The 20997-nt window shown below is 51.7% G+C and overlaps 2 protein-coding genes across 3 annotated transcripts in view; one reads left to right on the top strand and one right to left on the bottom strand.

The window, feature by feature from the left end:
* The window catches only part of NOL9 (nucleolar protein 9), a 43568-nt gene extending 34729 nt beyond the window's left edge, over positions 1–8839 (bottom strand). The window contains exons 1-6 of the mRNA XM_004705459.2: positions 8447–8839; positions 5821–6040; positions 3778–3905; positions 1128–1266; positions 918–1014; positions 36–133 (exon numbers count right to left, since the gene is read on the bottom strand). Of these exons, the coding sequence (XP_004705516.1) occupies positions 36–133; positions 918–1014; positions 1128–1266; positions 3778–3905; positions 5821–6040; positions 8447–8839 (1075 nt within the window). The remainder of the gene's footprint in view (positions 1–35; positions 134–917; positions 1015–1127; positions 1267–3777; positions 3906–5820; positions 6041–8446) is intronic.
* A 1063-nt stretch (positions 8840–9902) lies between these two features.
* TAS1R1 (taste 1 receptor member 1) lies at positions 9903–18005 on the top strand. 2 transcript variants are annotated; one of them, XM_004705198.1, is made up of 6 exons: positions 9903–10096; positions 11849–12155; positions 14041–14796; positions 15192–15383; positions 15626–15746; positions 17074–18005. In XM_004705198.1, the coding sequence occupies exons 1-6, from the start codon at positions 9903–9905 to the stop codon at positions 18003–18005; spliced, it is 2502 nt and encodes an 833-aa protein (XP_004705255.1). The 2 variants fall into 2 exon arrangements, with proteins under 2 accessions (XP_004705255.1, XP_004705256.1); XM_004705199.1 differs by lacking the exon at positions 14041–14796.
* The last annotated feature ends 2992 nt before the right edge of the window (positions 18006–20997 follow it).

Raw genomic sequence — 20997 nt, 5'->3', positions numbered from 1 at the left:
AAGACCAAGACATTTCAGACATGTCTACTACATACCTAGAACTGGTTCTGTGACATTCAACAGAGAAATGCAGCCAGGAGGAGTAAATTCCGTCTGTCCTAAATCACATTCCAAATAGTCAACACAGGGAATACTAAAAAGTGAAAAAAGAAAAGAAAATCTTAAACTAGCCACACGCTATAGAAGACAAGGTGGATCTTAGCGATTTCATGCGATGCAGACTTAATTTAGCAACTCCTGGGCATTCCAGGTGTAACGTCCCACGATGACCCTCCTGTTTTCTTCCCTTTGCAGACTGCTCAGCACAAAGGTGGCGGGAAATGGGGAGGCAGGCACTATAACCAGTGTGTATTCACAAACTGGGTACAACTTTCTCTTTCTGAAAACTTCGCCTTTAAAGGATGGTGCGTTTGATCCCTACTTGGAAGCTCAGGATTGAGAAACATCATCTGGACCAAACCAAAACCAAACTCACTGCCACCGAGTCCGTGCTGACTCACAGCGACCCTGCAGGGCAGGGCAGAACTGCCCCGGGGCTTTCCAAGACTGTCGCTCTTTATGGCAGTAGAAAGCCTCATCTTTCTCCCATGGAGCAGCTGGTGGTTTCACACTGCTGACCTAGCAGTTAGCAGCCCAAAGCTTAACCGTGCCACCAGGGCTTCTCTGTCATCAGGGCAGAGGCCGAAATCCCGTGTCTTCTCTTGCCAGTTCAACTACAAACAAGGCCAGGCCAGAGCATCCTAAGTGTGCTTCATCACCTAGCTCTCCAACGCCCTGACACAAAGCCTCATCATGCGGCCGAGCAGCTGCATGCAGCAGTTGCATATAATTTCTATTTAGCAGTCAACACGCATCCTTCACTTTTAAAATTAAGAATAAATAAATGAATCGCCTTGGGGCAATATAAGCAATCTTACCAATTTAACAACTGGTTTATGAGGTATCTATTGAATGTTGACTTCCCAATATCTTGGGTTCCACACACCAGAATAACAGGACAGCCATCTGATTCCTCTGTGGGGCGAGAGACACATGGACACCTAGGATTAGCCATTTTCTCTAGGGCCCCAGCCCTTGAAGCTTTGCTGAATGAACACCCGCACTTAGCAGACAGAGACCTTACTCACCGCAAACAGCACTGACCAACGCGTTCACTGCGGAGAAGGCACTCTCCGTTAACTGATGCCCGTTTTTCCTCTTGTTTCTCCTGATGCCAACAGCCTTTAAGGTTTTGTACTCACAGGTGGAGCGCTGGGTCGTCTCAGTCTGTAATTTACAAGTGAAGCTTTAAGAATAGGTGAGAGGGGTGATATACATTTGCACTGCGTTTTAAAAGACTATGCCTCAGACAGTTGAGAGTTAGAAAAGATGGATGTGATCCCTCTCCGGACCTCACTGTCCCACCCCCGATGATCCCAAATGCAGACAATCGGCAAGTCCTGTCAATTCCAATCATGAATCGGGCCGTGTCACTTGCTTTTCATAGCTCAGCCCTCACTTCCAAGGCACTGCAGGGGCTCCGGAAGAAAAACTAGTGGGAATTTTCAATGACTGTCACGGAAAAAAACAACACACGGTTCAGGAGCAGAAGGGTCACAGACTGACTGGGTTGGCGATCTGGGATCAGGCCTTCCTTCTACCCGTGACAGCCGAACGCAGCTCCGTGTCGGTCTCCTTTTAAGACTTGCTTTGGCCTCCGGAGTCTTCTTCCCAGTGTCTGCTCCCTGTCAGTGTCCCAGGGAGCTTAGACCCGAGCCAGCACCTTTGGTGCTGATCCTCCCATTGTCTGGCCTTGGTCACCCCCACTGTAAACCCAGATTTCTATGTCCAACCTTCCTCCCCGTACTCCAGACCGACACATCCCACTGCCCGGCTGACAACAGGCATCACGAAGCTCACCCTCCCAAACATGCTCCTCTCATCACAGCTAACAGCACTTCAAGGCACCTGGTTGCTTCGGCCCAAGAGCCGGGCTTTGCTCCTCCACTTTTCCTCACATGCACAGTTTCCCGCTAGTTCAATGCCGGGTAAAACTGTACAGATCTACCCCAGATACACTGAATCAGAATCTACAATGTAACAAGTTTTGGAGTTGGTGTATCTGGGCAGATATGCAAAATCTCTGTGCGTGTTTGACACACAGGCAAGGCAGGAACCAGAATAAACCGGTTTGATGTCCTTCTCACACCTTACCTTCAATCTGCCCCGAATCTGGGAACACGGCCTAGGCTGAGAGCACTGCCGGCCATCTTCTTGTTGAGACCACCATCCCCCACGTCTGGACTTTCTGATGGGCTTCAGGTTCTGCCCTTGCTCTGTCCCAGTATACTCTCAGCACAGCAACCAGAGGAACTCATGCCTCTGCAGACACTTCCCCGCAGCTTCTCACACACAGTGAGCCAGTCCTGGTGTGATCAGTCACTGGCCTAACTCCCACAGCCTAAGTACCTGCTCCTCTCCTCTACCTCCTCCTCAGTGAGGTCTCTGACCACCCAACTTGCAAAAAAAACCCCGAAAAACCCAGCCCACCCATCCCCACCCACCCCCTCGCTCTGATGCTTTTCTTCAGAGCACTTGGTATCCAACACTGCTCTAATACTGACCTGATGTGTACCAAGGGAGCGCTGCTGGGTCTCGCGCCACCCTGAGAACCACTGCCAGACACCTACCACAGAGCAAATGGACTCACCTACTTCGTCAGCTGTACCTCCCCAGCCAGAATGTACACTCTTACGTAACAGTGTACCTGACGCATCAGGTATCCCTGGTACCTGGTGAAGGACAGGCACTCCATCTGCTTTTTATGTATACTGATTTCTAAGTTTTAGATTCAACATATTGGTTCTTGGAAGACTCGTGCAGTAATAGAACTTCACCTTGGAAAATTACTAACATCACCAAAAAAGGTGTGGAGGTGACTAAGACGGGAGCAAGTCTAAGTACCGCTACACTATCCAGTCATATTTTGGAGCCAAGTGATGCTGTTTCAAGCTAATCAAGAAATAAAGGTTTAATTAAGTATCCAGTTTGAGTTCATAAACATAACCACTGAAAAACCAAAAGGTAGTGGCTGTCACAGCGAATGAAATTCCTGATGGTCCCTATCTTTCTATACTGAATGTTCTTTTATTATATATATATGAGTTAATTGCTAACTGTATATATATAATGTAATACACACACACACACACACATATATAGTATAATCTACCTAGATGTATTTATTACATTCTAACCTATGCAGACATAGCTTTCCAGCTATGTGCATGTATCACTTTCTAACTATGCACGCATTCCTTTCTAACTATATGCATATATGGGAGAAATACATGCATACATTTATATATGCATATATTCTTCCTAACTGTATGCATATACAGAGGCCTGGTGGCACAGTGGTTAGTTGAGATGCTAACTGCAAGGTCAGCAGTTCCAAACCACAAACTGCTCCACAAGAGAAGATGAGGCTTTCTACTCCTATAAAGAGCTACAGTCTCAGACACTCAGAGTCAATTCTATACTGTCCTACAGGGTCGCTAAGAGTCAACATCAATGCATTAGCAGTGAGTTTGGTTTTTGGTTTGGTAAATGCATATATTGCTTCCTGACTGTATTCATGGACTGCCTCCTACATGTAGGCGTTTACGACACTCTGCAGGACCTACAGCACGAGTGTGATGCGCAAACTGCTCTTCCAGGAGCACATCATCCAAATGCCATCGGAAGATCGGTTAGGTGTGGGTAACTGACAACACTGTGGGTGAAAGCTGGCTGTACCTCTTGTAAGAAGAGGCAGGATAAACCTGGATGGCTGATTATGAACTCCATCGCTGGGGTTTTCAGACGTTGTAACAACACAATGGAACACAGAGGAGAGAAGCACCTCATCAGTCGGCATCTGTTATCTGTGAACACAAATAGAAACTACCTAATACACGGGCACTCAGCTAGATTCTCTGCCCTGCACTACCACCACCACCTCGGGAAAACCGTAAACTCAATGAAAGCAGGAATTTAGTTTGAGAGCCTCTTTTAAGAAGTCAACTTGCCATTCAGGAACACACGTGGGTGGGAGAAGGCCACCTGGGTTTGCCACTTGCTAATTTTGTGACCTTGGGCAATTTTTCTCATCAATTAAAAAAAGTGAGAAAAAATTTAAAAGCAGCAGTTTCATTTTAAGACCCGTAGTGAGGGTTTAAAGCAGAGCATTTAAAAATGCCTAAGGGAAGCGCTAGAACTGATTGTGACGATGTATATACGCTACTCTTGTAGCTCTTTTATACTCCCCCCCCAACTACTCTGTTTAAAGGGGACTTTAACAAGGGGGAACCAATCACAATGATCAACATATAACCACCACCACCACCCACCCCACCCCAGGGAGAGGAACAACAGAAACCCTAAGGGAAGGGAGACTGCAGTTGATGTGAGATATGAAAACAATGATAATTTATAATCTATCAAGGAGTCACAAGGAGGGGAGGGAGAGGAAAAAGGAGCTGATACCAAGGACTCAAACAGAAAGTAAATGTTTAGAAACTAATGATGGCACCAGATGTACAAATACGTTTGATACAATTGGTGGAGGGAGGGTGGGGTGGAAAGGGGGGACTGATTACAAGGATCTACATGTGACCTCCTCCCTGGGGGACGGACAACAGAAAAGTGGGTGAAGGGAGATGTCGGGACAGAGCAAGATATGACAAAATAACAATTTATAACTTATCAAGGGTTCATGAGGGAGGGGGGATCAGGGAGGGAGGGGAAAAAATGAGGAGCTGATGCCAGGGGCTTAGGTGGAGAGCAAATGTTTTGAGAATGATGAAGGCAATGAATGTACAAATGTGCTTTACACAATTGATGTGTGTATGGATTGTGATAAAAGCTGTATAGCCCCTAATAAAACGATTAAAAAAAACAAAACACATAGATGAACACCACCACCACCACCACAACAAAAAAAAGTTGTTAGCGAGGAGGGTGGAGTGAGAGTGGGGTGGAAAGGGGAAACCGATTACAGATATAACCTTATATATAACAAAATAATAATTTATAAATTATCAAGGGTTCATGAGGGAGGGGGAAGCGGGAAGGGAGGGGATAAAAATGAGGAGCTGATGCCAGGGGCTTAAGTGGAGAGCAAATGTTTTGAGAATGATGCACCAAGTGTACAAATGTGCTTTACACATGGATGTATGCATGGATTGTGATAAGAGTTGTATGAGCCTCCAATAAAATGATTTTTTTAAAAAGTTGTTAGAGCGCCAGTAAAATGATTTAAATAAATAAATAAATGTGACTTAACAGTAGAAGTATATGACATGTGAATTTTATAGTAAGGAAACTGAGAAAGAAATCAGTGGCAACTGTAGGTGAAGGAGTTGTCGTTGCTTAGGGGGTATTGAGGTGTATAAGTTATGGCGACGGACTAATTTGAAAAAGGCTATCAATAAGGGCTACATACTAGTCTATACACAATGGTACACTTAAATACACATGCAGGAGGTGTTGAAATGGAGAATGTTTTGCTGTGCACATTTTTGCCACTGTGAAAAATAATTATATTAATGAGTGCAAGAACATGTGCTAAACTTGATTGTGGCAATGACTGCACCACTCCTCTCGATATGACTGAACGACTGAATTGTAAGGTATGTGAAAGAAGTGCCAATCAAGCTGCAAAAGAAGGAATATGTAAACCTACAGATATCGTGAATAGCATGTGTGACGTGACGTCATATGTAATGTCATGTAATAGACATGTATCTCTTTAAAGGATTAGCCATATTAGACTCTCAATAAACATATCCTTTGGATTACCCAGGGTAAGATGCGCTCTGAGCACAGCTCGGACTTCCCTTTTCATCTCCTTCCTGCTCTTCTCAGGCACGGGATATGGAACAGCTGTGATGCTCAGGAGACAGTTGGTATAAGCAGAGAAGGCCTCGCAGGCAGGCTGGCCTGGGCTGAGGGTAAAGCCAAACACTTGTACCCGGCCATAGAGGCAAGTCACACGACAGATGCCGCTGAAAAAAAAAGACTGGGGGAAAAGAGAGAGAAAGCAAGAAACGATGTTACTAAACATCTTATCAGCAAACTGGCAAATTCCAAAATCTTAGCTCACTACTCACGTACCAAAAATAAGTAATAAACTCACTGCCATAGAGTCAATTTCAACTCATAGCGACCCTTATAGGTCAGGGTTTCTGGGACTGTATCTCTTCACAAGAGTAGAAAGCTTCAGGGGCTCAATGTCAAGGAGTTCAAGAAGAAAGAGATCTTTTGAAACTGAGCGTGTACAATACTGTTTGATGTGATTGAACTGTGGAATATGTTATCTGTGTTAGCTCCCAATAAAATGGTCTTGAAAGTGGGGGCAGGGAGGAGGGGAAAAAAACGAGGAGCTGATACCAAGGGCTCAAGTAGAATGAAAATGTTTTGAGGATGATGATGGCAACAAATGCACAAATGTACTTGACACGATGGATGGATGGATGGATGGATGGATGGATGGATGGATGGATGGATAGATGGATGGATGGTGATAAGAGTTGTACGAGCCCCGCAAAAAGTCAATAAAAAAAAAATGGTCTTGGAAACAAAAAAAAGAGTAGAAAGCCTCATCTCTCTTGGAAAGCTGATGTTTTCAAACTGCTAATTTGGTTAGTGACCCAAAACGTAACCCACTACGCCACCAGGGCTCCAGATATATATATATATATATATATATGTATATAGCTATAAAAACTCACTGTCATTGAGTGGATAGGTGAGAATGGACCGCACTGTACTAGGTGGGCAGCAGGCCTTTAGTATTTATGACCTAAGAAAGACCCTAGTGAACCTAGACTACATGAAGACAAGGTCTCCCCGTGACGGATCTCTCCGTCCTCCAACACTGGAAGGGCCTGCATCAGGCTGCTTGGGTCTGAATCTCGGCCTTCTGTCTTACTGTACAACTTTGACAGGTCACCTAGTCTATGCCTCAGTCTCTTTGTCTGAAAACAAGCACACTCATAGAAATTACTCCTTGGTGGTGAGTTAGGGCCATTAAATGACAGAAAAGACCCTGCTATCTCTAAAAACAAAAACAAAAAACTCACTGCCATGGAGTGGAGGATGTCCACTCACAGTGGCCCTATAGGACAAGGTAGAACCGCCCCCTGGGAGTTTCTGAGACTTCAGGGACTTCTGCCCTGTCTGCTATGGGGATGAATAAAGGACCCCATGAAACAAGTGATGGACCAAGGACTTTGTGAGCACTGGCTTGGTAAACACCTTCACCTTGAAGCCAGGCCCCAGTAAAAGTCTGGCACAGGACTGTACTTGAAGGTAATTCTGGGCCACGCTGACCCCAAGCAGGAGCCCTGATAAAACAGAAAACGATGCAGAGACCAAGGGTGAATGGAGTAACTACTAATTAGAAAGTTCCTTGACCTTCTGGAGAGCGTAAGCCCCTCCCCTCTGAAAGTGCCATATAAAAGCTAGCAGCTTCCCCTAGACAACAGCCTCATCTCACCTCGAGAGAAGGGGCACCCTCCCCTTCATTTCTTTTGAAGTGACACTAATAAACTTAATAAACTTGTGGCTTAACTCTGCTGCTGCTTGTATGTGTGTGAGCAGTGGGGCTTATCTCTAGACCCTTTCGGGGTTTTCTAGTTTCCCCCTTGGGCCAAACTTCACAGTAACTGTTTATAGCAGTAGAAAGCTCCATCTTTCTCCCAAAGAACGTGAAAGGTTGGAGACAGAAGGTGCAGAAGGAGACAAGGCTCAGTCAGGAATGAGAAGTATAGTGAAGCTTTATGAAGGCCAGGGAAAGCTCCTGGACGAGTTTCGCAACCCAACGAGTTAGGTCAGGGAATCACGCCTGGCAGTGAGCGGAGGACGTGTGTACTGATGAGGGGAAGGGGGGGCCTTCTGGGGCTGCAGTGGCACGGGCTGTGTCAGGATGTGGTCTGTGAGTAAATCCTCCCGGACACTGAGGCAAGGGGCTGTACAGACCCGGCCTGGAGAGATAAGCTCCTTGGATGCTGGAGGCAGGGACTGCACAGTCCAGCTCTGGCCTTGAGGGGCGGGGGAAGGGGCCGCACAGTCCAGCAGGCCATCTTTCGGGAGATGGGGGGGCGGGGAGAGCGGCTGCATGGTCCGGACCCGGCCCAAACAGAACGGCTGGTAGTTTTGAACTGCTGACCAAGCACCCAGTAAATGCTACCTGTTGCTATCACTCCCACGGCCATCCCTACTAGGATACTGCAGTCCCTTTCAGCTCTGAGGTCTAGGGTCCCCTTAGCAGAAGTCTGCGTCACCCTGCTGAGCAGCACCACCTCCAAGAGAATGGACTCGACTTGCAGGTGACCATGCAAGAGCTAGAGCTCCACCTAGAGCTCCCCGGGACTGCGTCTCCATCCCACCTCTGCCCGCCAGGGGCTCCCAGAACGCGACTTACCTGCTCCAGCGGCAGCAGCAACACCGCGCGGCCGCGGCCGGCGGGCAACGGGGTAGGGATTTGGGTCAAGAAGGGAACCACCGGGGTGGGGGCGGGGTCAGGGGTCGCGGCAGGGACGGAGCGGAGAGCCGCGGCTTTGAGTCGCCGGGATACAACCTCCTCTGCCGCCGGCGCCGCCGCGCCAGATGCCAGGCAGCCGCTCTCCCGCAAGTCCACGCCTGCTGCCTGGGCCTGCAGTAGCCGTCGTCGTAGCCGCCGCCGGCCGCACCAGCTCAGGGACCCAGGCCAGCAGCGTAGTCGACGGCTGAAAATGAGCTGGGGCCAGGCCTTGCGCGCCCGCGACCGTACGAAGCGGCCAGGAGCCCGCCTGACCTGCAGCAGCGAGTCTGCCATGCTGGCCACAGGCGCCTGCCACGCGCTTTCTCGCGAGATCCCTTCGCTCCGCCCCGCGGCCCCGGGAATCGCGGGAAGAAGCGGCCGGGGTCCTCTGGTGCCCTCTTCTGGCCGTACCTGGTAAACCCCGGAAGCGAACTTGGGGCTCGGCCGGCCCTGCGGAGACTGCAGGACCCAGGGAATGCTCTAGGGGGCGGCCGCCTCTGCGACGCACGCCTCGCCGTTCGCGGCGGGCCCCATTTACATTATGCAAAAGCCCACCTTAGCCTCCTGGAGAGGAACAGCCGAGAAAGCTCGGGTCCAGCTGAGGGGCCCACCTCTCCGGAAATCCATCTGCGGGCGACTTTCTGCAGCCAGTTCATGCAGAAACGACAAAGGCCGGCATTTAAACAAAACCGGGACGTTTGCATGCCCGTTGTTTGCATGCATTTGTCTTTGAGCTGCCGAGAGAAACTGCGCCTTCTAGGTAACCCGAGGGAACTAGGAGGCGGGGCGGACTGTCACTATCTAGTAACATCTCAGTCCATAAACAGAGCCGCCCTGCTGAAAAGGGCCTAGAACAGCGGTTCTCAACCTGTGGGTCGCGGCCCCTTTGGGGGGTCGAACGACCCTTTCACAAGGGTCGCCCGATTCATAACAGGAGCAAAATGACAGTGATGAAGTAGCAACAAAAGTAATTTTATGGTTGGAGCGTCACCACCACATGAGGAATTGTATTAAAGGGTGGAGACATCAGGAAGGTTAAGAACCGCTGTTCCAGAGCCTGCAGCTCCCTGACAGCCTGTGGCAGTGAAAGAGGGGACACAGATCAAGGGCTAAACCGGAACCCCCGGGGAGGAAGGCCTGGGCTGCCGCCTGGTTTGCATCATGCCTTTGTTCTGCTCTGGTCCACAGGGACCGCAGGCCCGGAAGGCCAAGGCAAACACCCTTCTCTACACCAGGCCCGAGTCCCACCCTTTTTCACAGAGCATGAGGTTGCTATGCGCCCAGGCAGCTCCCCCCACATTCTATTTAAACAGCCCTGACGAGCTGCCCGAAGCCAAAGTGCAGGCCTTCATCCAGCATGCTCCCCCGGGCCGCTCACCTGCTTGGCCTGCAGCTGTCCCTGGCTTGCGGCTGCTGGACTTCAGGCTGTCAGGAGATGAAATCTTCTCCTGACTTCAGCCTCCTGGGAGATTACTTTCTATCGGGCTTGTTCCCTCTCCATGATAACTGTCCAGAGATAAGACGCAAACCTGAGGTGACCTTATGTGACAGGTAAGTGAGGAGTCAGCAGAGCCATCACCTAGCTGGGTCGGGCGGGTGAGGGTGGGTTTGACATTCCCTCTTCAGAGAGAAGCTTTGCCTGATCCAATCCCTCACCTGAACGGCCCCCAATTCCTCCACCCATCGGTAGCAGCCACCTTCAAGTATAGGCTAGGCCTTCCAGGTCCCACTTTGAGGCCAGTTATTTTACCCTTGTTCTTTTCTGACTTGGTGACAGCAGTAAAGGGTGAGGATCAAGCAGGGGTGTCCCTTCTCATTTCCCACCTCCTCCTTACTCCTCCCAAAGTTCCAGACTCGGTGGTCTCCCTTAAGGTGCGTGGGATGCTTCGCAGAGAGGGAAGGGGAGCACAAAACAATAGATGCTGCGGGGGTCGGCAGAAACAAATGAGATGGTGCAAGCTGACAGTCTAGCTGGAGAGAAACAACCGCTCTTCTTCAAAAGCAGACCGTTGCTGGTGGTCCGTGCAGGCTCACACGTCGTGCCCCCAGTAGGAAGCAAACAGCTAGTGGCTGGCCCAGGATGGAGGGTGAGGGCAGCCCAGCTATGGGGAGAGAAGACTAGGCTGAGAAGAGAGGCTGCGTGGTGGGCTAAGTGGCAGGAGAGAGAAGAGGGGGGCATGGAGACTGGCATCAGATGACAAGAGCTGGGGGCACAGTTTTGATTTCCTCCGAGTGCCTCAAAGGACGCACGTGATAGAAATGATGGAAACTTCTAATGAGGAGTGTCTGGAACACGGGATGATGGAGTCCAGTCTCCGAACAAGGCCAAAACACATCCCCAGCAAGTCCCTACTGGGTTTCCCCAGACTGCAGTTCCTAATGTGGCCCCTGAGTCCACATTCCTGAGTACAGGGTGAGAAGCACCAGGTACACACACTTGGGCTCTGCTGTGGACTCCCAAGCTTTTCGGTGCTGATATTTATCCCAAAGGGGCTAGGGTTGCCCCATCTCCCGACACTTCCAGGAATTGTGTGCCCCAGGGCCCAAGCTGAGGCCACAGCTACAGGGGACCAAACAGGTGACCTGAAGATTCCTCTCCACCTGCCTCTCCTGTTGCCATGGGATCAGGTTCAGCTCCCAGCAACCCCAGGTGCTCAGGGTAGAAGGCCCCGTGGAGTTCTCTGTGGCTAAGCCCCTTCAGAAGCAGATCACCAAGCACGTCTCTTCCAAAGCCCTTCTGGGTGCGTTCAAACTGTCAGCCTTCCAGTTAGTCATCAAATGCTTGAGTCTTTGAACTCTTCCTCTCTCCCCACAAAGCCTGGGATTCTAGGAGGGCAGGGGATGCAAACAGCCTGCTCAACCGCTAACCAAAAGGTTGGAGGCTCAAGTCCTACCAAAAGTGCCTAGGAAGAAAGGTGTGGTGACCTCCTTGCAAAACATCAGCCATTGAAAACCCTATGGAGCATATATTTTTTTCTCGGACACAAATGGGGTCACCATGAACCAACTCGAAGGCAACTAGTTTGTAGACTTAGCCAAATGGGAAATTGCCAAGTGGTGGTAACATGATGTAGTCCCTGGGGGTGGAAGGGGTTAGGTAGACTCAGGTGGAGTCCACCCAGAGAAGCCTTGAAATCAAGGCAGCTTGCTTCTGAAAGATCTCCTCTGGGTAACTCCAGGGAGCCCAGTTCTCCTGGGACACACAGAGTTGCTGTGAGCCGGAGAGAAGTGGCTAGCCCCTGGTTTGGGCGAGGGTGGCAGCAGGGCCTGGCCTTCTTGGGTCTCTGCTCTGCTTTCCTACAGGCCCAACAGCTTCAACGGCCATGGCTACCACCTCTTCCAGGCCATGCGGCTTGCCGTAGAGGAGATAAACAACTCCACGTCCCTGCTGCCTAACGTCACCCTAGGCTATGAGCTCTATGACGTGTGCTCCGAGTCCTCCAATGTGTACGCCACCCTGCGTATCCTCACCCTGCGGGGGACACAACACATAACGCTCCAAGGAAACCTGCCCCAGTACTCCCCCAAGGCAGTGGCCATGATCGGGCCGGACACCACGAACCACGCTGCGACCGCCGCGGCCCTGCTGGGCCCCTTCCTGGTGCCCCTGGTAAGCTAGAATCTTAGCTGTCTCCCCTGCTGGTCTGGAAGTCCAGCATGGTCAGGTGGTTGGGCAGGAGCTGCTGTGCTGCTGAGAGCCCAGCCTGGCGTATGGCTCAGCTGGCACAGGTGCCCGCCCACAGTAACCACTGCCCCACCATGCTTCCTTCCCAGGGAATGCTTCCAGACTCCCTGCCTCCATGCTCACGGAGAAACCCATTCTCCTTCTAACAGACTGCATTCGGCCACTCGCCTTCTGCCCTTTCCTCTGCTCCCAGCTATTCGAGCACCTTCCTTAAGAACTGAGCATCCAAAAAAAAAAAAAAAAAAAGAACTGAGCATCCTTCCCTTCCCTCCCCATAAACACCCCACCCACTTCCTGTCTGCCTTCTTCCCTCCTGCTGAAAGATGGTGGCAACCCTCACTTAGGCTCAGTTGTCCTCTCTCCTCCAGCTTGGCAACGTCTCCCTAAGTCTCTTCCTTATCTTTGACCTTGTCCAAAGCCTTCTTTGTCCCCTAAACTCTTCCAGACCCTTCTACAGTCGGCATGGTTCACACCATCTCCCTCTCGCCCCTTCCCGTTGCAACATCTCAGCAGAATTCTCTATGCTTGCCCCCAAGAAACCAAACTCCCTGCCATCAGTCGATGCTCTCCTTGCAGCACTGGCCTCTGCTCTGCGTGCTGGCTCCCTCACAGTGCCCCTCCCTGCCATCCGGAAGGCCCGCTAATCCCCAAATCCAAGGAGCACTGGCTTTTCGGTCTTTCTCGATCTTATGGGATCTTCTTTGTGGCATTTGGTCTATCAGCCCTTCCAGGAAGCTCCCGCCTGGCCATTTGTGACCCTCTTGTCCCCCACCCTGTGTGCTCTCTCGGTCTCCTAGCGAGAGCTCTGGGCCCCTGGGCTCCTCTTTCCTCTCCCAGTCCAGCGTTGGCTATGGGCTCATGCCTTCATCTCCGACTCCTGAGTCCCCGAACCTCCCCTCCAGATGTTCAGCAGACATCCTCACGTCTTGGACCCAGTGGGCCCCACATGGGTGTCACCTCCCATCACAACCACACCTGCACCCTTCCCAAAGGACCTTCTCCACCCTGATCAGAAACCCAGAAGTCCCATCAAGCGTCCCCCTGCCCCTGCTCCCCTGGCTTAGTCAGCTACCAAGGCCACACCTTCCATCTCCTAAACTCTGCCAAGGCCAAGCCCCCTCCCCCCTTGCCCCAGCCACAGCCTCAATTCAGACCACTACCCAATCTCACCTCGCTGATGCTAATAGTTGCCTGTGGGTCCCCTGACTCCAGTCTTCTCCACGTGCGCCTCACCTACTCCAGAGCTACCTCCACGTGCGCCTCACCTACACCAGAGCTACCTCCACGTGCACCTCATCTACACCAGAGCTACCTCCATGTGCACCTCACCTACACCAGAACTACGCAGCTAGAACAAGAGCTTATCCGCACACACCCTTAGAGGCTCCCCATGGCCCACAGCAAAAAGCCCAAGCCCCTTAGGCCTGGCATGGAGGCCTCCCCAACAGGGCAGTGCCAACTGTTATGGTTGTTTCACAAGCTTTATTGTAAATGAAGTGGGGATTTATATTTCAGACCTTCAACTGACTATTCAACAGTTTAGACTGCTCCCCCACAGCCCCCCACCCAATAGCTGAGCCCTTCACCCCCACTTTCATTGCTCTTCTCTCTCTTGTGAATTACTTTCTCCCACTTTACCCAAGTTAACTCCCTTCACCCGCTCTGTTGTCTGTACATAATCTGTCACTCCAAAATACCATGGGCAGTTCCCCTTGAGGACCAGGGCAGGGACCACAGTTCTGTCCCCTGGAGCCCTCACTGAGGTTGGTCCCCATGGCCTGGCTGCACTGACCTCCCCTCCCGGCGGCAGATCAGCTACGGGGCCAGCAGCGCGATGCTCAGCGCCAAGCGGCAGTTCCCCTCCTTGCTGCGTACAATCCCCAGCGACGAGAACCAGGTGGAGACCATGGTGCTGCTGCTGCAGAGCTTCGGCTGGGTCTGGATCTCGGTGGTGGGCAGCGACGGCGACTACGGGCAGCTGGGGGTGGAGGCGCTGGAGGAGCAGGCCACCCAGCAGGGCCTCTGCGTCGCCTTCAAGGGCATCGTGCCGTTCACGGCACAGGCAGGCGACGAGCAGATGGAGGCCATGATGCTGGCCCTGGCGAGGACCACTGTGGTGGTGGTTTTCGCCAGCCGGCGGCTGGCCCGGGTGTTCTTCCAGTCCGTGGTGCTGGCCCAGCTGACCGACAAGGTGTGGGTGGCCTCGGAGGACTGGGCCATCTCGAGTCACATTGCCGGGCTGCCGGGCATCCAGGCCATTGGCACCGTGGTGGGCGTGGCCATCCGGCAGAGAACGGTTTGGGGCCTGCAGGCATTTGAGGAGGCCTACGCCAAGACAGACAAGAGGGTGTCTGGGCCATGCCCGCAGGGCTCTGGGTGCAGCAGCAACCAGCTCTGTCACAAGTGCTGGGCTTTCACAGAGGACAAGATGCCCAAGCTGGCCGCCTTCTCCATGAGTTCCGCCTACAACGTCTACCGGGCTGTGTACGCCGTGGCCCAGGGTCTCCACCGGCTGCTGGGCTGCCCCTCGGGAGCCTGTGCCACGGGCGCTGTCTACCCATGGCAGGTAAGACAGCCCAGCCCCAGGCAGCCAGCGTCCCCGGCACAGAGACAAGCAGTGTGGCCACTCTCGCTGCCCGAGGGCAGGCACTGGGAGCAGGGAAGTGGGGTATGATAGCCTGGCTTGAGGGCTGGTCCCTTCTCATCGCTGAACTGTGCCCTCCTGCCACCCCTGGGCTTCCTCCAGAACAAGCCCCAGGGCTGCCAGGAAAGACCTCCTTTAGGAGAGATCTCCTCGTCGTCGGAAGCCGGTTGGTGCCTAAGGACCAGCCAGACTTCCAGGCAGGCTGACAACCCCCAAGATGGTAGCCCATGAAGACCCCCGCCAGGGAGGAGCCAGACAGGCCGAGGAGGGGCAGCCTGCGCCCTCGGTGGTAACTTCCTGGTCCCCCTGTGTTTCAGCTGCTGGAACAGATCCAGAGGGACACGCTGCTCTTTAACGACAACGGGGACCCTCTCAGTGGCTATGACATAATTGCCTGGGACTGGAGTGGCCCCGAGTGGACCTTCCGGGTCATTGGCGCATCCACGTGGCCTCCAGTCCAGCTGGACATCAATAAGACCCAAATCCAGTGGCCTGGAGGGAAAGGCCAGGTAGTGCTGACACTCTTCACAGAGCAGAAGGGGGACCTCAGGTGCTAGGCCCCCTTGTTCTCCCCAGTCCGGCCTGGGAGGCTCCAAGGGCTAAAGGACCGATGTCTGGGAGGCTTTGGCTCACACCGCTGGGAGTGGGTGCCGGGCAGGCACCCAGATTCTGTCCCTCTCCATTCACATGGGAACTGCCCCTTGACTCGGGCCCCTCCACTTGCCTTCCAAACCCCTGGGCCTCTTTGCAGGTGCCCAAATCCGAATGCAGCGAAGACTGTTTGGAAGGGCACCGGCGCGTGGTCATGGGTGCCCACCACTGTTGCTTCAGGTGTGTGCCCTGTGAGGCTGGGACCTTCCTCAATGAGAGTGGTGAGTGGGCATGTGAGTGGGCAGCTGACCCTGCTCCTGGGGTCTGTAGACAAGAGACCCTGCCTTGGGCTCCTTGCCCCCCTGGCCCAAGGGCCCAGGCTCCAGACACCCTACTTGGTTGGCTAGGTACAGGGTGAAGGATTCTTGCTGGCAGTCTGAATTCTGACTGAGCAGGAAGAACCATACAGCAAAAAAAGTCTCAGGTCTGTCTTTCTTTAAAGGCTTCCCATGATACCCCCTCCAGGTGCACACTCATTTTAACTGCAACCTCCGATCCAAACAGATTCAGCTATCTCTCCCTTTTGCCCTCCTGTCTGGATAGTTACCTCTATTGTCCTTGCCAATGATAGCCAGCACCTGGAGTGCAGACACTAGCATGCCTGCAGTCACAAAAGCGGCCTGTCCCACCCCCTCACCTCCCACAATGCAAGGTTCAGGTCATAGAGCAAAGGCAGTAGTTAAAGTTATGATTGCCTCCCTCAGGGATGGACTCCAGAGGCCACCCCTTTTGCTTTGGATATTTCTGCTGGGGTGGGGATTTCCTCTCTCTTCTGTCTTTAGGAGGAGCCCTAGTGGCATGGTGGGCTAACCTTTAGGCGGCTAACCACAAGGTCAGTGGTTCAAACCCCCCAGCTGCTCCTTGTGGGAGATGAGGTGAGACTGTCTGCTCTGTAAAGATGTAAAGTCACAGAAACCTTAAGGCACAGTTCCACTTTGTCCTAAAGGTTTCTATGAGTCGGAATCAATTCCGTGGCATTGGGTTTGCTCTTGTTGGGTGGTGGCACGGCATTGGGCTGCTAGCCTCCAGGTCAGCAGTTCAAAACCACCAACTGCTCCATGGGAGAAAGATGAGACTTTCTACTTCCAGAAAGAGTTACAGTCTCAGAAACTCACAGGAGCAGTTTTCCTCTGTCCTATAGGGCCGCCATGATTTAGAATCAACTCCTTGGCTGTGGGTTGGGTCTTTGTGGTTCTCTGTCCTCAGGGTCAGAGAACCCATGAAGCAGCAGCTCTGGTCAGTGGTGGACATGCTTGGGACAAAGATGAGAGCGTGCTGCCTTCAGGGCTGCTGCTAGCACCTGACCAAGGCCTCCTAGCACGAGGGCAGTGCTACCAGGCTAAGACCCTCCGTAGGAACCTCTTGGTTTAGAAATCTCTTCTGGGGCCTCTAGGGAGGGCCTATCTGTGTAACCTGCTTAGACTCAGGGTCCCATCAGGGTTATCCTATCCACACCCCAATCCCTGCTCAGTGGGCCCGACAGGGCCTGCCTTCTTTCCCCGCTGGCCTCACCTGGCCCTCAGGAGCCTTCTCCACCTTTTCTTTCAGACTTCTACCGCTGCCAGCCATGTAGGAGAGAAGAATGGGCGCCCCAGGGAAGCTCAACTTGCCTCCCCCGCACCCTGGTGGTTTTCACCTGGCGCGACCCCATCTCTTGGGTGCTGTTGGCAGCTAATACCCTGCTGCTACTGCTGCTGGCTGGGACTGCCGGCCTGTTTGCCTGGCACCTCGATACCCCTGTGGTGAGGTCAGCAGGGGGCAGTCTGTGCTTTCTCATGCTGGGCTCACTGGCAGTAGGCAGCTGCAGCCTCTATTTCTTCTTTGGGGTGCCCTCACTGCTCACCTGCTTGCTGCGTCTGGCGCCCTTCTTCTTTGGGTTCACTGTCTTCCTCTCTTGCCTGACTAGCCGCTCTTTCCAGCTGGTGTTCATCTTTAAGTTCTCCACCAAGGTCCCCGGGCTCTACCATGCTTGGGTCCAAAACCACGGGGCTGGCTTCTTTGTGGGGCTCAGTTCAGCAGCTCAGCTGCTCATCTGTCTAACATGGCTTGTGGTGTGGACGCCCCTGCCTGCCAGGGAATACCAGCGTTTCCCGCAGCTGGTGTTGCTGGAGTGTACCAAAGCCAACTCTCTCGGCTTCATACTGGCTTTTGCCTACAGTGGCCTCCTCTCCATCTGCGCCTTTGCCTGGAGCTACCTGGGCAAGGACCTCCCAGAGAACTACAATGAAGCCAAGTGTGTCACCTTCAGCCTGCTCCTCAACTTTGTATCATGGATCACCTACTTCACCTTGGCCAGCATCTACCAGGGCAAATATCTGCCTGCCGTCAATGTGCTGGCCATACTGAGCAGCCTGTGCAGCGGCTTCAGCGGCTATTTCCTCCCCAAGTGCTATGTGATCCTTTGCCGCCCAGACCTCAACAACACAGAGCACTTCCAGGCCTCTATCCAGGACTATACGAGGCGCTGGGGCTCCACCTGACCACTGGAAACCTACCCTGCTTGGAAGACCTGGGGTTTCTGGGAGGTCTTTTAGCCCAGGGGAATACCTCATCCCAGGCGCCAAGCTGGCAGAGAGAGAGAGGTTTGACCCTGTGCTTGTGTAAATTGCTGCAGTTTGATGGTTTGCTTTGGACTGGACTTTGGATTCAGGCATTCAAAGTTCCAACCGGGATTCTTCAGATTAAGGAACATGCTTGCTAACGGCGTTTACAAAAATAATGATCTGCATCCTAGTGAAGTGAGTAGCATCTAGGGTCTTCAAAACTTACAAAAACACCATTCTCTACTTGCCAGGAGCTAAACAGTAAGACGGGAACTAGAAGCTTATGGAAAAAAACAAGTCTACATAAGCCACAATCTCATTTACTCTGAGGCCACAAGAAGCGGACAGGGTTCAGCCACAGCTACTGATTATTATGACTGAGGTTACAATCGCTGGTCCTAGATAGATTGGGAGAAAAATATAGAGAATGCGGATTCTTCATTTTAAAAAGCCAGATAAGCTAGAACAGTAGGGAAAAGAGGATTCCCTGAGATGATTTTGGTGAAGCAAAACCAGAAAGCATCCACATTTGTAAAATCATTGCAGTGTAAAAACCTATGAGTCAGTGACCTGCTAGAAACTTAATTTCCCCCTAGACACAAGGGCAGCATGCACGTTGCAAAGCAAGCAAATCTCTTGACAGGTAGAGTTGGTAACGACAATGGTGCACTCAAAGTGGTGGCCCACCATGCTGGTTTGAATGTGTGTTGCTTCCACAGTCCTGCCAATAACCAAAACTCCCACATCAGGCTCCGGAAAGGGCTCCTAATGCCACCTTCTGAGTCTCCCATCCCAGGTCTTTAATCTGCAATTTCCCCCATTCTAATCATCATTCTACATCACTCAGGTCCAATCTGGCTTTGCTTCATTGGCCATAACTGAACTGGGTCAAACAGGTGGAAAGCCCTGAGGTAATTCATTAGTGAAATCGAGTGGCACACCAAATGAAGACTATTGTGCATAAGGGGGGTGTTCTACTTTAAAACCATCCATATGAGACCAAAAGATAGTTCCTTAAAAGCAAAGATGAGAAGATAAAGGGGCAGGGAAAGGGAAGGGCCAGTACAAAGAGAGAATGCTGATACATTGGAATAAATGTAATTAATGTCTCAAACAATTTGTTTTGAAATTGTCAGTGGGAACCTAGTGTGCTATGTAAACCTTCACCAAAAAGTTAATAACATTTTATTTAAAAAATTCTTGGCTCCTCAGATGACTGGTTTGGGATGGGCAATTGAGAAATGGGCTATTTAAAATGGAGGTAGATAAAGGCATGATGTAGCTGGCTTACATGCTCTGTGAGTGCACCAGAGTGCTCATGCTCAAAACAGGATAGATTTCACTTTTCTCGATGGGTCAGGGGAAGAAAGAATTGGGAAAGATGCTGATAGGACTACGTGTTGGGCTGGGTTGTCTAGAGAAATCATGTGACACTCATATGTATAAGAAAGAGCTTTATATCAAGAAGTAATTATATAGCACGAAGGTATTCCACCCAGTCTAAGTCAAGTCCATAAATCCAATGCTAGTCCCTAAGTACCTCTTCAGACTCACGCAGACCACATGCCGGTGACACGGAAAGGTGAAACTGGAAGCCAAAAGATCTCAGGCCTATAGGTGCAGCGTTGTGTTAAGTGCGAGGTTAGTGAGAACAAGGCAGTGTGCTGGCAGCTCTCAGATTCAGGTGACTCACACGGGACTGCCCCTGGAGGCAGACACTGCCCTAGTGATATCCCAATCAGGAGAAAGGTGAAATAAGTGGCAGAGAGAAACAGTTCCCAAGTCCCTCACTCTCATACAAAAAGCCATACCCCAAGGAGGTGTCATTTATCTACCAATTGATTGACAGGTTTGGCTCCACCCCGAGCCATAAGTGTCTAATTGATATAAAATCAATTACTACAGAGGATGACTCAGCTGTGAGTATTGAGTCAGGCTGTGGGGATGGAGGGGGAAACTTGTGCAGTGAATTACTTTACAGGACCTTTTTAGCCCTGCATGGAGCTGTAACTCCCACAGAGTGATTGGGTGGGGCCATGCATGCAAATATGGTGCATGTGCCCATCAAGGGGATTTGACAGTCAGCTAATTATGCAAATGATATGACCTAGCCTGGGGTGGGGCTATTCAAATAAGTTGTATGGAAGCCTAAGAGGTTACCTGACAGTTTTACCACACTGCTAGGCTTTAAAGAAAGCCAATCCCAGAGCAGAATGGGGACTTTCCTACCACCCAAAAGAAGAGCCAGGACCCAAGTGTGTCCTCTGGATCTGAAGTTATCTGAGACGGGTAACACTAGAGAAGCAGTTGTGGAGAAACGGTGACAGCAGAACAGAGAAACCAACACTGGATGGCACAGAGGGCAAGACAGCTACAGCCACAGCGGGAGTACTGACCCAGTGAGCAAGAGAGCTGAGCATCTTTGGGCTGGAGGCTTCCTGGTGCGTGGGCTGCCTCTGGGCACTTAGGAGGAGCCCTGCAGAGCATTGCAACCTAAGACAGAGGCCAGCCCAAGAGGCCCCGTGCTGAGGGAGAGGCCTGCCTTTGGAAACCGCCGAGGGGCTTGCCTGGCAAAAGAATGATGCTGAATTGTAACCGCTTACTGCCCTTAATAAACCCACGGCTGTGAATATGGTCTGTGAGTTCCTTGCGGCCAGTTGCAATAAAGTCGAATGGTCAAAAGGTTGGCGAGAGGAAGCGCCTCTGACCGCCCCTCAGAGGAATTAGCCTTGAGCTGATGTTGATGGTGATTCTCTCCTCCCTCTGTGAAGTTGCGAGGACCCTGAGGACATTTTCACGCAATAAAAAGGTGGAATTTATGTTGGGGTCTTGGCTGTGCTTCCTATATGGGGAGAGGGAAACGTCCGTCTATTTTCCAAGTCTGGAGCTGTCGGGCAGGGCGGCCCTAAGATGTGCATCACTGGACTCA

Source organism: Echinops telfairi, unplaced genomic scaffold (assembly GCF_000313985.2).
Source record: "Echinops telfairi isolate 266 unplaced genomic scaffold, ASM31398v2 ScPeMD7_7457;HRSCAF=8495, whole genome shotgun sequence".
Lineage (NCBI taxonomy): Eukaryota > Metazoa > Chordata > Mammalia > Afrosoricida > Tenrecidae > Echinops > Echinops telfairi.
This window is presented reverse-complemented; position numbering and strand designations above follow the sequence as displayed.

Excerpts from the sequence above, each read along its gene's own strand:
- TAS1R1 (XM_004705198.1), top strand. The coding sequence starts at position 9,903 with ATGCTCCCCCGGGCCGCTCACCTGCTTGGCCTGCAGCTGTCCCTGGCT. Across the intron at positions 14,797-15,191 it reads GCGCTGTCTACCCATGGCAG|CTGCTGGAACAGATCCAGAG; the intron begins GTAAGACAGCCC and ends CCTGTGTTTCAG. Across the intron at positions 15,747-17,073 it reads GACCTTCCTCAATGAGAGTG|ACTTCTACCGCTGCCAGCCA; the intron begins GTGAGTGGGCAT and ends CTTTTCTTTCAG.